Source organism: Zophobas morio, unplaced genomic scaffold (genome assembly GCF_036711695.1).
Source record: "Zophobas morio isolate AGI-343-1 ecotype UQ-CSIRO unplaced genomic scaffold, CSIRO_AGI_Zmor_V1 ptg000021l, whole genome shotgun sequence".
NCBI lineage: Eukaryota > Metazoa > Arthropoda > Insecta > Coleoptera > Tenebrionidae > Zophobas > Zophobas morio.
In genome coordinates, this window is record NW_026972126.1 from 21,690,171 (window position 1) to 21,706,378 (window position 16,208).

Consider the following 16,208-nt stretch of genomic DNA (forward strand, 5'->3'; position numbering starts at 1 on the left):
CAAAAATGAAAATATCAAATAGACAAAAATGTTGAAAAATGTAACATTTAAAAACTTGCAAAATTTTGAAAAATCGAGTAAGAAAAAAATCAGAAAAGCAAACGAAAATTCTAAAAATTTAAAAATCGAAATTTTGAAAAATCTCAAAACTTAAAACAGACAAATGGAAAAAATCGATTAATGGAGGAATCAAAATATTGTCAAAACCGAAAAATTGAAAAATTAAGAATTTAAAAAATCCAAAAATTAAAACATCAAATAGATGAAAATGTAGAAAAATGTAAGATTCAAAAACTCGCAAAATTTTTAAAAATCGAGGAAGTAAAAAATCGAAAAAACAAAGTCGAAAAATCCCAAAATTAAAAAATTCCAAAACTTCAACAGAGAAATGGAAAAATTGAGAAATCGACAAATCGGAAAATTAAAAAATCGATTAATGGAGGAATGAAAAATATGTCAATATGGATCCAACACAATTTGAAAAACACGGACATCAGGTTTCCGAAACTTGAAAATTTTTATTAAAATGATGTTTTATAAAAACTATATGATTATTGAGTGTAGACGCCCACTCCGATGTTCCTGAACTTGAACGGCTTCCTTCTGTTGCGTCCGCTAAAAAAATAATAGTAAAAATCGGTCTGGCGGCACCACCCGGAAACCGATTTACTCACCACGATGATTTTATATACATGGTGTTTTGCTGAAACGTCGACGGGTCGTCCGTTTCCAAATAAATATCCAAACAAACGCACAATGACGTAATTTGCGCCGACAATAACCAATTGGCGTTGGAAAATTCGTGGTTCCAATCGACATTAATCGCCCGCTCCATATCCTAAAAACAAAATTTGCAATCTGTCAAGCTAGAAACGTCAAAACTGACCCTAATGTTGTCGTCGTTCTGTGAATTTTTGGCCCCCTTGTAGTTCAATGACAACGAAAATATAGGTGGCGCCACCGGGTAGTCGTTTTTAATAACTACAAAAGCTTGCAGGTTGGCTAAAACGTAAACATGAAGTTGGCTATGCAAAAATTGTACTGATTTACCGCTGTCACGTGTCACGGTTGCTAGGTAAAAAATGTCGTTGGGAAAAATGAGGTCCGTTTCAAGCAACGACTCTGTAAATTTGGCTTGACAGAAATCCTGATACGTGGATGAACTCCACTTAGTTAAAGAGGAAATTGTCGTGCGTGGAAGATCCACGGTGGCTGGTAACGTCGGAATGACGTTTCTTTCTGTACAAAATCAAACGCAATTTTTCTAACTAAACTAGATCAAGTGTTACCTAAATCTTCCAACTGTTTGGCCAAAGCATATCGCGATTTTAGCCGCTTTTTGACCGTTTTCATCACCAGTTCGACGTTGGTTTGGCTCATGTGGTCGGCTGTTTGCTTAGTAACGAACTTGTTGGTTTGTTTGTTGAGGTAGTCTATGCCGCAGACTTTCTGGGCCCACCCGTATACGTAACCTAACTCTGGGACTAGAGACTGGAACGAACCCAACCCGACCCGTTTTAGCTGGTAGGAAGTGCAAGGATTGGGGCTTTCTAGACCGAAGTCGCCTTCCACAAGTTCGATTAGGACGTTTTCGTTGGAAAGGACTTCTCGTGCGGCGTTACCTAGCCAAAATCATAGTAGGTACTAGCGCACGCAAAAGTATAGTCGGTAGTGAGCAGCGAGGGGTGTTAAGCTTCTCCGCCTCTCTCTGCGGGTTGCCGTAATTCCCTAAACACTCAGGTAGAATAAAATTGACAAGGACTATTTTTATTAACAAAAATTTAAGGGTAGATTTTAAATGGGAAGTGTTTCTTTTTTATAAACCTGATTTAGACAATTGGAAAATAAAACAAGACGAAACCTCGGAATTAAAAAAAATTGTCTTCTATCTATTTCAATTTTGGGACTTTTCAATACTTCGACTTTACGTGTTTTTGATTTTTTACTTATTCGATTTTTCAAAATATTGCGACTTTTTGAATCTTAAGATTCGATTTTTCAGTTTTTTGATTTTTCGATTTATTGATGCTTTGATTGCACGATTTTTGAAATTTTCAATGTTTCGATTTTTTGCCTTCTCGCTTTTAGATTTTCCGATTTTTCAATTTTTCGGAATTAATTTTTCAGTTTTTCGATAAAGGGTTTTTTTTCGATTTTTTGCCTTCTCGTTTTTAAATCTTTCGGTTTATCGGTTTTTCTAAGTTAAAATTTTTCAGTTTTTAGATTTTTCAATTTCGATTTCTCAGTTTATAAATTTTGCGATTTCTCAATTTCTCGGTTAATCGGTTTTTTAATTTTTCGTCTTTCCGATTTCTCGATTTCTCAAATTTTCAATGTTTAAGTTTTGGAATTTTCCAATATGTATTTCGATTTTTAAATTTTTAGTTTTCGACTTTGTTTTTTTTTTATTTTTTACTTATTCGATTTTTCAAAATTTTGCGACTTTTTAAATCTTACGTTTTTCGATTTTTCAGTTTTTTGATTTTTCGATTTATTGATGCTTTGATTGCAAGATTTTTTAAATTTTCAATTATTCGATTTTTTGCCTTCTCGCTTTTCGATTTTCCGATTTTTCAATTTTTCGGAATTAATTTTTCAGTTTTTCGATAACGTTTTTTTTTTCGATTTTTTGCCTTCTCGTTTTTAAATCTTTCGGTTTATCGGTTTTTCTAAGTTAAAATTTTTCAATTTTTCGATTTTTCAATTTCGATTTCTCAGTTTATAAATTTTGCGATTTTTTCAATTTCTCGGTTAATCGATTTTTTTATTTTCCGTCTTTCCAATTTCTCGATTTCTCAAATTTTCAATGTTTAAGCTTTGGAATTTTCCAATATGTATTTCGATTTTTAAATTTTTAGTTTTCGTATTTGTTTTTTTTTTATTTTTTACTTATTCGATTTTTCAAAATTTTGCGACTTTTTAAATCTTACGTTTTTCGATTTTTCAGTTTTTTGATTTTTCGATTTATTGATGCTTTGATTGCACGATTTTTTAAATTTTCAATGATTCGATTTTTTGCCTTCTCGTTTTTAAATCTTTCGGTTTATCGGTTTTTCTAAGTTAAAATTTTTCAATTTTTCGATTTTTCAATTTGGATTTCTCAGTTTATAAATTTTGCGATTTCTCAATTTCTGGGTTAATCGATGTTTTAATTTTTCGTCTTTCCGATTTCTCGATTTCTCAAATTTTCAATGTTTAAGCTTTGGAATTTTCCAATATGTATTTCGATTTTTAAATTTTTAGTTTTCGACTTTGTTTTTTTTTTATTTTTTACTTATTCGATTTTTCAAAATTTTGCGACTTTTTAAATCTTACGTTTTTCGATTTTTCAGTTTTTTGATTTTTCGATTTATTGATGCTTTGATTGCACGATTTTTTAAATTTTCAATTATTCGATTTTTTGCCTTCTCGCTTTTAGATTTTCCGATTTTTCAATTTTTCTGAATTAATTTTTCAGTTTTTCGATAACTTTTTTTTTTCGATTTTTTGCCTTCTCGTTTTTAAATCTTTCGGTTTATCGGTTTTTCTAAGTTAAAATTTTTCAATTTTTCGATTTTTCAATTTCGATTTCTCAGTTTATAAATTTTGCGATTTCTCAATTTCTCGGTTAATCGATTTTTTAATTTTTCGTCTTTCCGATTTCTCGATTTCTCAGATTTTCAATGTTTAAGTTTTGGAATTTTTCAATTTTGAGATTTTCCAATATGTATTTCGATTTTTCAAAATTTTGTGACTTTTTAAATCTTACATTTTTCGATTTTTCAGTTTTTTGATTTTTCGATTTTGTAAATTTTCAATCTTTCGATTTTTTACTTTCTCGTTTTTGATTTTTCGATTTTTCAATTTTTCGGAATAAATTTTTGAGATTTTCGATATTTCGATTTTTCGTCTTCTCCGTTTTAAATTTTCCGGTTTTTCGATTTTTTGGAATTAATTTTTTCAGTTTTTTTAAGTTAAAATTTTTCAATTTTGACTTTTCCCATTTTTCGATTTTTCGACTACTCTTGATGTTTCGATTTCGCGATTTTTCAATTTTTCGATTTCAATTTCTCAGTTTTTCCATAATTCATCTTTTCGATTTTCCAGTTTTTGGCGTTTATAAATTTTTGGATCTTTCAATTTCCCGATTAATCGATTTTTTAATTTTTCGATTTTTTGATTTTTCAATATGTATTTCGATTTTTAAATTTTTCGATTTTTCGACTTTGTTTTTTTGATTTTTTACTTATTCGATTTTTCAATTTTTTGAATTCTCGATTTTGTAAATTTTCAATTTTTCGAATTTTTAACTTTTAGATTTTTCTCTTTTTTGTACTTCGATTTCTGTCTTGAGAAATCGAAAAATCGGAAAATTAAAAAATCGATTAATGGAGGACTCAAAATATTGTCAAAACCGAAAAATTGAAAAATTAAGAATTTAAAAAATCCAAAAATTAAAATATCAAACAGATGAAAATTTAGAAAAATGTAAGATTCAAAAACTCGCAAAATATTTAAAAATCGAGTAAATAAAAAATCGAAAAAACAAAGTCGAAAAATCCCAAAATTAAAAAATTCCAAAACTTCAACAGAGAAATGGAAAAATAGAGAAATCGACAAATCGGAAAATTAAAAAATCGATTGATGGAGGATTGAAAAAAATGTCAAAACCAAAAAAATTAAAAAATAGAGAATTTTAAAAATCTAAAAAACCCAAAAATTAAAATTAATAGATGAAAATGTAAAATTTAAAAACTAGCAAAATTTTGAAAAATCGGGTTAGTAAAAAATCGGAAAACCTAAAAATTTAGAAATCGAAATTTTGAAAAATGCCAAAATTAAAAAATCCCAAAACTTCAACAGAGAAATGGAAAAATTGTGAAATCGAAAAATCGGAAAATTAAAAAATCGATTAATGGAGGAATCAAAATATTGTCAAAACGAAAAAATGGAAAAATTCAAAATTTAAAAAATCCAAATATCCAAATATCGAATAAATGAAAATGTTGAAAAATGTAAGATTTAAAAACTCGCAAAATTTTGGAAAATCGAGTAAGAAAAAAATCAAAACAAAGTCGAAAAATATAAAAATTTAAAAACCGAAATTTTGAAAAATTCCAAAATTAAAAAATCCCAAAACTTCGACAGACAAATGGAAAAATCGGGAAATCGAGAAACCGAAAAATTGAAAAATCGAGAATTTTAAAAATCTAAAAAATCCAAAAGTCCAAAAATTAAAATATCGAATAAATGAAAATGTTGAAAAATGTAAGATTTAAAAACTCGCAAAATTTTGAAAAATGCCAAAATTAAAAATCCCAAAACTTCAACAAAGGAATGGAAAAATTGAGAAATCGAAAAATCGGAAAATTAAAAAATCGATTCATGGAGGCATCAAAATATTGCAAAACTGAAAAAAAATCAAAAATCCAAAAATTAAAATATCGAATATGTAAATGAAAATGTTGAAAAATGTAAGATTTAAAAACTCGCAAAATTTTGAAAAATCAAGTAAGAAAAAGATCAAAATAAAGTCGAAAAATCTAAAAATTTAAAGATAGAAATTTTGAAAAATGCCAACATTAAAAAATCCCGTAACTTGAACAGAGAAATGGAAAAATAGAGAAATCGGAAAAGCGGAAAATTGAAAAATCGAATAATGGAGGAATCAAAATATTGTCAAAACCAAAAAATTGAAAAATTGAGAATTTTAAAAATCTAAAATATCGAATAGATGAAAATGTTGAAAAATGTAAGATTTAAAAACTCGCAAAATTTTGAAAAATCCCAAAACTTAAACAGAAATGGAAAAAATGGGAAATTAAAAAATCGATTAATGGAGAAAAATGAGAAATCGAAAATTGAAAAATTTAAATACGGCCCAAAATTGAAACGTCGAAGAATAGGAAACTCGAATAATCGAAAAGACGAATAAAGATCGAAAAATGGGCAAATTCAAAATCGAAAAAGTTCAATTTTAAGAAAACCGATAAATAGAAAAATCTAAAAATAAGAAGGCAAAAAATTGAAATACAGAGAAATCGAAACAACAAAAACATGAAAAACCTAAACTTTAAAAATTCGAAAAATTTGAAGAAATCGAATAAGAAAAAAATCAAAAAATTTAAAAGTCGAAGTATTAAAAGTCCCAAAATTCAAACAGATAGAAGATAAACAGAAAATATTTTTTCTATATATTTCATTCCAAGGTTTCGTCTTGTTTGATTTTCGAATTGTCAATTTTCGTCAGATTTTAAATATTTATTTTTGTTAAAAAAAAAAATAGCCCTTGTCCTTTTTATTCTACCTGAGTGTTTATGAAATTATGACAACCTGTAGAGAGAAGGCGGAGGAGCTTAATCCCCCAGCTGCTGGGTACCGACAATATTTTTGCGTACAAATTGTGCTAAATTCATGCTTTTTTACCTGTAATATTACTAGGAATATCCACGGTCGCCGAAACCGTCACAATCTCCAACTTCACATAATAACTAAACTTGATTTTAATCGAAGGCCCGTCTTTCACACTCACGGTGACCTCGATCGACAACGGGTGCACCTGCAGGAGTTTCCGCTTCCTCTCCTCCAGCGGATCCACATGCACCGACTTCCTGTGCCGCCTTTTCTTCGTCTCGACGATTTCCTCGCTCTCTTGTGCCTCTGCTTCCTGTTCAGCGTCCGACAAGTCGTCTTCCTCAACAACGGGCTCGTTCAACTCCACTTCCTTCCATTGAATGGCCTCATCCTGGTCCCCCACGATCTCCACGTTCATACTCTTATCATTAACCTGCCTGTAGGCGTCAATATTGGCGTAAAATAAGTACAAAGAGTTGGGCAACAAAGACGCCAGTTTATGCTCAGCTAGGGTCTTGTCAATGTGGAGCCCTAGGTGCTCCTGGACCGGCTTGGTCGCCTCCATAACCGTAGCCAACAAGGGCCCCAATTTATCCAACTTGTTTTTGCGTTCGGTTATATCAGCTTCTAGTTTTTTCTTCTCTTCTTCAAGCTTTTTGCACATGTCGGCGAGGTGGATGCGTTGTTGGAGCTCCCACTCCAGGCGCGCTAGTCGCAGTTCGTGCTTCATCATTTCGTCGTTTTCGTCAAACTGGAACTGGGGTTTAAGTGGACATTCTTGATTTGGGTGATACTCACTTTGAAGAATTTTTTCGTGAGGTTTTCAGGGGCTTCCAGGAGGAACTCGTCCACGGGCACTAACTCAATGTGTTCGTCTTTGGATCTAGAATGGCGTTACTATTATTGGTGTTCCGGGGGCTATTTTTCTGCTACTTACTTAAATTGGAAGCACTTCCTGTACTCCGAAATTAAGTGGTTGGCTTCGTACAACAAGTTCTGGTATTGCAAATTAATACTATCGACTTTTTGTTTCTCCGTCGCGAGTTGTTCCTTCGGGAAAACTAACCTCACTTTTTCCATTCGGTTCAATTTTTTCAACAGAACGAGCAACAAGCACACGTCCGTGGTTTTTTCCATTATCTTCATCTTGTTCTGTAAATGTACTATTAAAACAATCGGGTTTTAATGATTTTAGGGTGGTTTACGTCGGGGTTGTTTTTCGTCTTCAGTTCGCTTATTTCGCCGAATAATTGGCGGATTTCCTTGCAGGTGTTGAAGTAGATTTGTGCGTCGGCATCGTTGGGGCGGGCGAGGGCTTCCTTTTCTTCGAATTCGATCGATTTCTGGAAATTTGGGGTAATTCGAGGTACAGGTTAAGCGAGTCTTACTTTGTAAATATCTACGTCCGTTTCGCTGTCGGCGGCGGCGGCGGTTTTTCGTTTCTTTTTCAAACTGCCTTCTCTGCTCGATTCTTTCACCATTTTTGCGGTTTTAAAGTGGGAAATAAGTTTATAGGGGTGCTGACGCACAAAAACAAACGGAAATTTGAGGTTATGAAAACAAAGTCACACGGTGCGTGCAGTCCATCGTGCGAGTCGGGAATATCGTCCAGAACTGTGGCAAAAAAGAGTCAAACCACAGTAAATGTCAAACTACTTTATTATAATGAAATATCTTGTGTAAATACAGAATTATTTTAGTAGTTGATCTCCAACTGAAAATTTTGACGATTTTTGATATAATCACTATTAAATTTCAAAGTTCATTTTTTAGTTTCAAAGTATACAACATTTTGGCGAATTTTTTTAAAATTAACACCAAAATTTCAACACACAAGAAAATAAATCATTTCTTTTTTGTTTAATGTTTGATGAATTCAAAAATTCAATTACCTATACAAGAAATCAATGGTTGTTACTTTTTTTCCTAAATAAAGGGTTTTTGTTTAGAAAAATTTTATTTTTATTATTATGAAATATCTTTATGAAAGTTGAATTTTGTCGATGACTGATCTGGAAATAATTTGCTTACGACCAAGATAGAGAAGATATAGAATTTTTTTTTAGCGGTTGACCTCGAACTGAAAATTTTGACGATTTTTGAGATAATCATTATCAAATTTCAAAGCAAGTCTTTCATTTTTTAGTGTCAACAGTGTTTAGGAAATACACTATGGCATTTACGGTCCGTAACAAAAAGTAGTTTTCAAGATTTACAAAATTTTGACGAATTTTTAAAAAATTAAATAAAAATTATTCCCAATTCTGGCACATTTTTTCAAACTGATCATGTTTAGAAAGCCCAGAAGTGTTAATTTTTACCTTCGACAACCTCAAAATCTGAACATACAAGAAAATCCATCATTTCTTTTTGTAATGAGAAGATTAGTTTTTCCTTTTTTCAAAAATTTTTTTAATGTCTCATGAATTCAAAAATCAATGGTTGTTACTTTTTTTTCTTAAATAAAGGGTTTTTGTTTCGAAAATTTTCATGGAAAGGAGTTTTTCTTTTTGATGTAGTCATTGGATTAAAAGATGGGTGGGTGGGCGGGGAACTTTTATTTTTATTATAATGAAATATCTTAATGGAAGTTGAATTTTGTAGATGAGTGATCTGGAAAAAATTTGCTTACTACAAAGATAGAGAAGATGTAGATTTTTTTTAGCAGTTGATCTCGAACTGAAAATTTTGACAATTTTTGAGATAATCAATAACAACTTTCAAAGCAAGTCTTTCATTTTTTAGTGTCAACAGTGTTTAGGAAATACATTATGGCATTTAGGGTCCGTAACAAAAAACAGTTTTCAAGGTTTACCAATTTTTGGCGAATTTTTTAAAAATTAAATAAAAATTACTCCCAATTGTGGCACATTTTTTCAAACTGATCATGTTTAGAAAGTCCAGAAGTGTTAATTTTAGGCTTCGACAACCTCAAAATCGGGACATAATACAAGAAAATCCATCATTTCTTTTTGTAATGAGAAGATTAGTTTTTCCTTTCTTCAATTTTTTTTTAATGTCTAATCAATTCAAAAATCAATGGTTGTTACTTTTTTTCTTAAATATAGGGTTTTTGTTTAGAAGAATTTCATGGAAAGGAGTTTTTCTTTTTGATGTAGTCATCGAATTAAAAGATGGGTGGGTGGGCGGGGAACTTTAATTTTTATTATAATGAAACATCTTTATGGAAGTTGAATTTTGTAAATGACTGATCTGGAAATAATTTGCTTACGACCAAGATAGAGAAGATGTAATTTTTTTTTAGCAGTTGATCTAGAACTGAAAATTTTGACAATTTTTGAGATAATCAATATCAAATTTCAAAGCAAGTCTTTCATTTTTTAGTGTCAACAGTGTTTAGGAAATACAGTATGGCATTTAGGGTCCGTAACAAAAAACAGTTTTCAAAGTTTACAAAATTTTGACGAATTTTTAAAAAATTAAATAAAAATTAGTCCCAATTGTGGCACATTTTTTCAAACTGATCATGTTTAGAAAGTCCAGAAATATTAATTTTTAGCTTCGACAACCTCAAAATCTGGATATACAAGAAAATCCATCATTTCTTTTTGTAATGAGAAGATTAGTTCTTTTTTTTTCAAAATTTTTTTTAATGCCTAATGAATTCAAAAATTAATGGTTGTTACTTTTTTTCCTAAATAAAGGGTTTTTGTTTAGAAAAATTTCATGGAAAGGAGTTTTTCTTTTTGATGTAGTCATTGGATTAAAAGATGGGTGGGTGGGCGGGGAACTTTTATTTTTATTATAATGAAACATCTTTATGGAAGTTGAATTTTGTAAATGACTGATCTGGAATAATTTGCTTACGACCAAGATAGAGAAGATGTAGAATTTTTTTTAGCAGTTGATCTCGAACTGAAAATTTTGACAATTTTTGAGATAATCAGTATCAAATTTCAAAGCAAGTCTTTCATTTTTTAGTGTCAACAGTGTTTAGGAAATACAATATGGCATTTAGAGTCCGTAACAAAAAACAGTTTTCAAGGTTTACAAAATTTTGACGAATTTCTAAAAAATTAAATAAAAATTACTCCCAATTGTGGCACATTTTTTCAAACTGATCATGTTTAGAAAGACCAGAAGTATTGATTTTTAGCTTCGACAACCTCAAAATCTGAACATACAAGAAAATCCATATTTTTTTTTTTTTGTAATGAGAAGATTAGTTTTTCCTTTTTTCAAAAATTTTTTTAATGTCTAATGAATTCAAAAATTAATGGTTGTTACTTTTTTTCCTAAATAAAGGGTTTTTGTTTAGAAAAATTTCATGGAAAGGAGTTTTTCTTTTTGATGTAGTAAATAAATAAATAAATAAATAAATAAATAGGTATATATTTGCCAAACAGTATAGGCCACAAGTAGGCAAAAGAGAAAAAAAATACAAAATACATATATAACAGGAAATTACAATTACAATTACAATTAAATTACATAACATAAGTTACAACACATAGGGATGCAATTTTCCAGACAAAATCTTAACAATAAAGTGCAAAGAATCGCTGAATAAATCACAGTCACGACAAATTATATTGAAATAACAATGCATTAAATAGACTGGACTTTTGCGAAGTACATTTGTTCTTGCCTTAAGATTATAAAAACTTAAGTATAGACGGACTCCTGCTCTTGGAACTAAAAAATTTATGGAGCCTAATAGGTCAGTGCAATCTATTTTAACCCAAACTAAGTTGTACAAAAATTTAACAGCTGCAGTTATGCGACGGAATTCGAGTGATTCACAGTTAAACATCTGCAGAAGCTCACCATGGTCGATTCCTCTAGGCGGGTAGAAACCATGAGTTTTAAACATGAGATATTTCAAAAATCTCCTTTGAATTGACTCAATGTGGTGTTTATGGACTACATAAATGGGATGCCAAACTAGACTACCATATTCAAGCTTAGGTCTAACTAAAGAATAGTACAAAACCTTCAGAACATGCAAACTTTTGAAATCCTTACAATTTCTATATATGAAACCTAAGGTCTTATTGGCTGATTTAACCATTTCATTTATATGTGTAGTGAAATTTAATTCACAATCAAATATTACACCAAGATCACGAGATTCCTTAAGTCTATTCAGTGTGTAATTATTAATGTAATAGTCATATTAAAGGATATGTATTTTCTTTTTTGTAAACGTCATAACATAACATTTAGCTACATTGAGATGCAGTTTATTGTTGACACACCAAAGATATAGGTTATCCAGATCTTGTTGTAATTGATGACAATCATTTATAGACGCTACAGAGTTAAAAATTTTTAAATCATCGGCAAACATCAACTTATTACATCTAATAATTTCCGGCAGATCGTTAATAAACATAAGGAACAATAGTGGTCCCAAATTTGAGCCCTGAGGGACACCCGACGTAGCCATGAATGGATGTGACTGATGCCCCATATATTCTACATATAGAACCCGATCAAATAAGTAAGATGATAGAAGATGTAATATATGATCATTAAATCCAAGTAAATTCATCTTGTCAAGTAAGATGAATATATCTATTTGATCAAAGGCCTTACAAAAATCTGTGTAAATCACGTCAACTTGACCCCCTGCATCTACACAGTTGGCAGTGAACTGCGTGAAGGTAGCTAAGTTGGTGACTGTACTTCTTTTTTCAACAAACCCATGCTGTAAGGGTGAGATAAAGGATTTAATGCTATTGTAAATGTGTTTATATAGAATCATTTCAAAGATTTTTGCAAAGTTATTAATAATGGCGATTGGCCTGTAATTGCTAATCTGTGCAGGATTACCCTTTTTAAGAATTGGGCAAATTCTGGCCTGTTTCCAAATAGAAGGGAAGGTAGCACATTTAAGTATTTGATTATATATATGCAGTAACGGTACTGCTAGTACACACGCACAATCTTTAATAACAAAGTTCGGAATAAGGTCAGGTCCTGCAGTAAATTTACTTTTAGTATTCTTGATTGCTATAAGAATATCGCTTTCACTTATCGAGGGGGTATCAATGTTCTGGAAATAGTTCGGCGAAGACGACGGATTACCGGGATTAGAAGGCTGATAAACACTTGCAAAGTAGCGCGCAAAGGCATTTACTATAGTGTCTGGAGTGTCATAACATACATCGTCGGCGTCCCTGATAACATTTGGGATTCTAGTTTGATTTTTTTTATTTTGAACAAATGACCATAATTTCGTTGGATCAGTTGAGACGTTATTCTCAGCGTCAATTATGAATTTCTTGTAAGCTGTATCGATTAGATATTTAGACAATGATCTCAACCGTTTAAATTTATTAAAAAAGAACAACGTACCATACCTTTTATATAAACTATGGGCTTTGGTTTTACGTTTTAAAACCCTTATTAATTGTGGTGAATACCAAGAAGGATAACGATTTTTACTTTGAGCTTTACTAACATGACGCAATGGTACAGTAATATCGAATATTTCATAGATAGTTTTGTAGAAAAGTTCACATGCCTCAGTAGGATCAGTAGATTCCAAAATAGGGCTCCAGTCAGCGTATAGGAATAGGTTGTACATGCGTGCATAATCAGCCTTTTTAAAATTATATGAAGGATGGCTGTTATTAATTGCAAATTTAGCCTGAGAATGGAATACTTTAAAAAGAAACTGAAGAGCAGGATGATAGGGATCTTCCTTTACAGCAGGATCAGCGCGTAGTACTGAAAAACAATCTATATTGGAGAATACTAGGTCCAAAGAGACATTCAAACAATTGAGTATGTTATTGTGTTGCGTTAGATTTAAAAAATTTGCATAGTTGTCTAGCGATAAGCATTTAGCGATGTTGGAATCATTACTACCATATTTGGCAACGTTAAAGTCACCCATGATTAAAGTATTCTTATTACACATACAATCTAATACCGCAAGATCCTCCAGAAATTGATCCAGCTCATATGATGAAATATGAGTAGTACATAAATTACAAAAATATACAAAACACCGCTAGAAAGCGATAATTGACAACCAACTATATCAATAGAGCTAAAAGAATTTCTTAAACCTATAAGATCAAGTGGTGTAGCACAAACACGGTTCGTAACTGCCAACAGAGCGCCACCACCTTTTGAAACACCTAATGCCTGTACATTGCGGTCGCATCTAAATACAAGATAATTGTGATTAAATAGTTCAGAACTATTAACAGAAGGTTTTAACCATGTTTCTGTCAGTCCGATGAGGTCATAGTCAGTAGAAGTGGTGAAATTATAAAAATCAGTTATTTTCGTGTTTAAACCACGAACATTTTGGTAGAAACAACTTAAGTTCATATAATTTAAAGAAACATCACGGGAGTTATCGTGAGACATTGAGTCACTACGAGAATCCACACTTATGCACTCTTGGTTGGGTCTTCTAAAAAAGTTTTACCACTAAAATTAAAGCGTCTCACTATAATTCCCTCCGGCCAAAAGTCTTCCTTAAGTAAATTATCTTTATAGATAAATTTCACTCCTATTCTGAACGACTGAAATGTTCCTTTCGTTGGTAATTTATCAACTATCACATCTTCTGAGGAAAGTTTTTGAGAAATATAAGTTTTTATTTCGTTAATGTTAGTGTCATTGTCCACCTTACCCACATAGTACCACGCCCTTTTTACGTACGAAGATTTAAAGCCTGTGTTTACATCGTTGGTTTTAGATATACCGATTATAGTTGGTTGTTTTTTGCTCCTAATTCGTCTTCGTGTTTTTTGTTCAATCCAGGGATTCTCATGACTAGCATCTGTATGGTTCTCTTCATCATCCGTTAGAAACCACGGCTCCTTTGTTTGCTGTGTAATGTCAGTTGGTATTTGTTTATTTTTGTTTTTTGGATTTCTTACGGCGACCTTATCTTGACTTTTTATATCAAACCTCGATATTGGTTGCTTGGGTTCGTTTTTATGGGCAACACTCCCGTACGTATCCTCTGAATCAATGAGGTTCTTCTTAGGTAATGCTACAGCTTCCTCTTTCCGGTAGTGATTGGATTAAAAATGGGTGGGTGGGCGGGGAACTTTTATTTTTATTATAATGAAACATCTTTATGGAAGTTGAATTTTGTAAATGACTGATCCGGAAATAATTTGCTTACGACCAAGATAGAGAAGATGTAGAATTTTTTTAGCAGTTGATCTCGAACTGAAAATTTTGACAATTTTTGAGATAATCAATATCAAATTTCAAAGCAAGTCTTTCATTTTTTAGTGTCAACAGTGTTTAGGAAATACAGTATGGCATTTAGGGTCCGTAACAAAAAACAGTTTTCAAGGTTTACAAAATTTGGACGAATTTTTAAAAAATTAAATAAAATTTACTCCCAATTGTAGCACATTTATTCGTTCTGATCATGTTTAGAAAGTCCAGAAGTGTTAATTTTTAGCTTGGACAACCTCAAAATCTCAACATACAAGAAAATCCATCATTTCTTTTTGTAATGAGAAGATTAGTTCTTTTTTTTTCAAAATTTTTTTTAATGCCTAATGAATTCAAAAATTCAATTACCTATACAAGAAATCACTGATTTGTTTTTTTTTTCATAAATAAAGGGTTTTTGTTTAGAAAAATTTCATGGAAAGGAGTTTTTCTTTTTGCTGTAAACATCGGATTAAAAGATGGGTGGGTGGGCGGGGAACTTTGATTTTTATTATAATGAGATATCTTTATGGAAGTTTTTAATGTCTAATGAATTCAAAATTTGATTACCTATATAAGAACTCACTGATTTCTATTACTTTTTGTCTTAAATAAAGGGCTTTTGTTTAGAAAATGTTCATGAAGAGGAATTTTTCTTTTTGATATAATCATCGGATTAAGATATGGGTGGGTGGGCGGGGAACTTTCATTTTTATTATAATGGGATATCTTTATGGAAGTTGAATTTTGTAAATGACTGATCTGGAAATAATTTGCCAATGACCAAGATAGAGAAGATGTAGAATTTTTTTTCAGCAGTTGATCTCGAACTGAAAATTTTGACAATTTTTGAGATAATCAATATCAAATTTCAAAGCCAGTCTTTCATTTTTTAGTGTCAACAGTGTTTAGGTAATACATTATATTTAGCATTTACGGTCCGTAACAAAAAACAGTTTTCAAGATTTACAGAATTGTTTAGAAGTCCAGATTTTTTATTTTTAGCTTCGACAACAACAAAATCTCAACATACTGGAAAATATTTCTTTTTTTCTTTTGTAATGAGAAGTACAAACTAGAGACCCTAGATATACATGATGCAGAAAACATTCATCACAATTGAGAAGGGGTGGGTGGGCGGGGCTTATATTTTGTCCATTTTTTCTTAATATACGAAGTCTTGTTTTTCCAACAAGAAACTGAAAACATGTTTAACTCTTCTGTTGTTGAAGGAAAACTCTATATATTAAAGAAAAAACAAAGATAACGTTATTATACTGTACAATTGTTTTTGCGAAAATTTGAACATTAAGCGAAAAAACTGAAACAGGATTCGTATACAACAAGTGTAGGAGTATTTTTGTTTAACATTAAACTCATTGTAAAATACGGTTCATTGAGACGACGTCATCAAATTGTTGGTAGGAATGATCTTTTAACATATTTCTAACATACATACAAAATTTGACAACAATAGGTCCAGCAGTTTCGGAGATTACGTATCTAATAAAAATGGATACAAACAGACAGACAGACGAAAACGGTGGATTACTTTTTTCGTACTGTAGGGGTCATGAAACGTCGAGAAAACATAAAAGCGACAATTCTACTGATGGACTCGATTACTACACTTCCTTAGCTAACGCTCGGGAAGTAAAAATACAATGCCCCGCCCACCCGCCCTTTTTATGGTGACATAAATGATTGTTAAATTCAGA

General features: G+C 31.2%; 1 protein-coding gene across 1 annotated transcript; it reads right to left on the minus strand.

Moving 5' to 3' along the window:
• Positions 1-498: 498 nt before the first annotated feature.
• Positions 499-7,935, minus strand: LOC135132681 (THO complex subunit 5 homolog). The gene is made up of 10 exons (XM_064060853.1): positions 7,722-7,935; positions 7,539-7,676; positions 7,271-7,485; positions 7,132-7,216; positions 6,406-7,084; positions 1,290-1,622; positions 1,051-1,239; positions 887-1,002; positions 675-838; positions 499-615 (listed from the first exon to the last, which is right to left on the minus strand). Exons 1-10 carry the CDS (start codon positions 7,812-7,814, stop codon positions 552-554), a joined length of 2,076 nt encoding a protein of 691 aa, XP_063916923.1. The 5' UTR covers positions 7,815-7,935; the 3' UTR covers positions 499-551.
• Between the last annotated feature and the right edge of the window lie 8,273 nt (positions 7,936-16,208).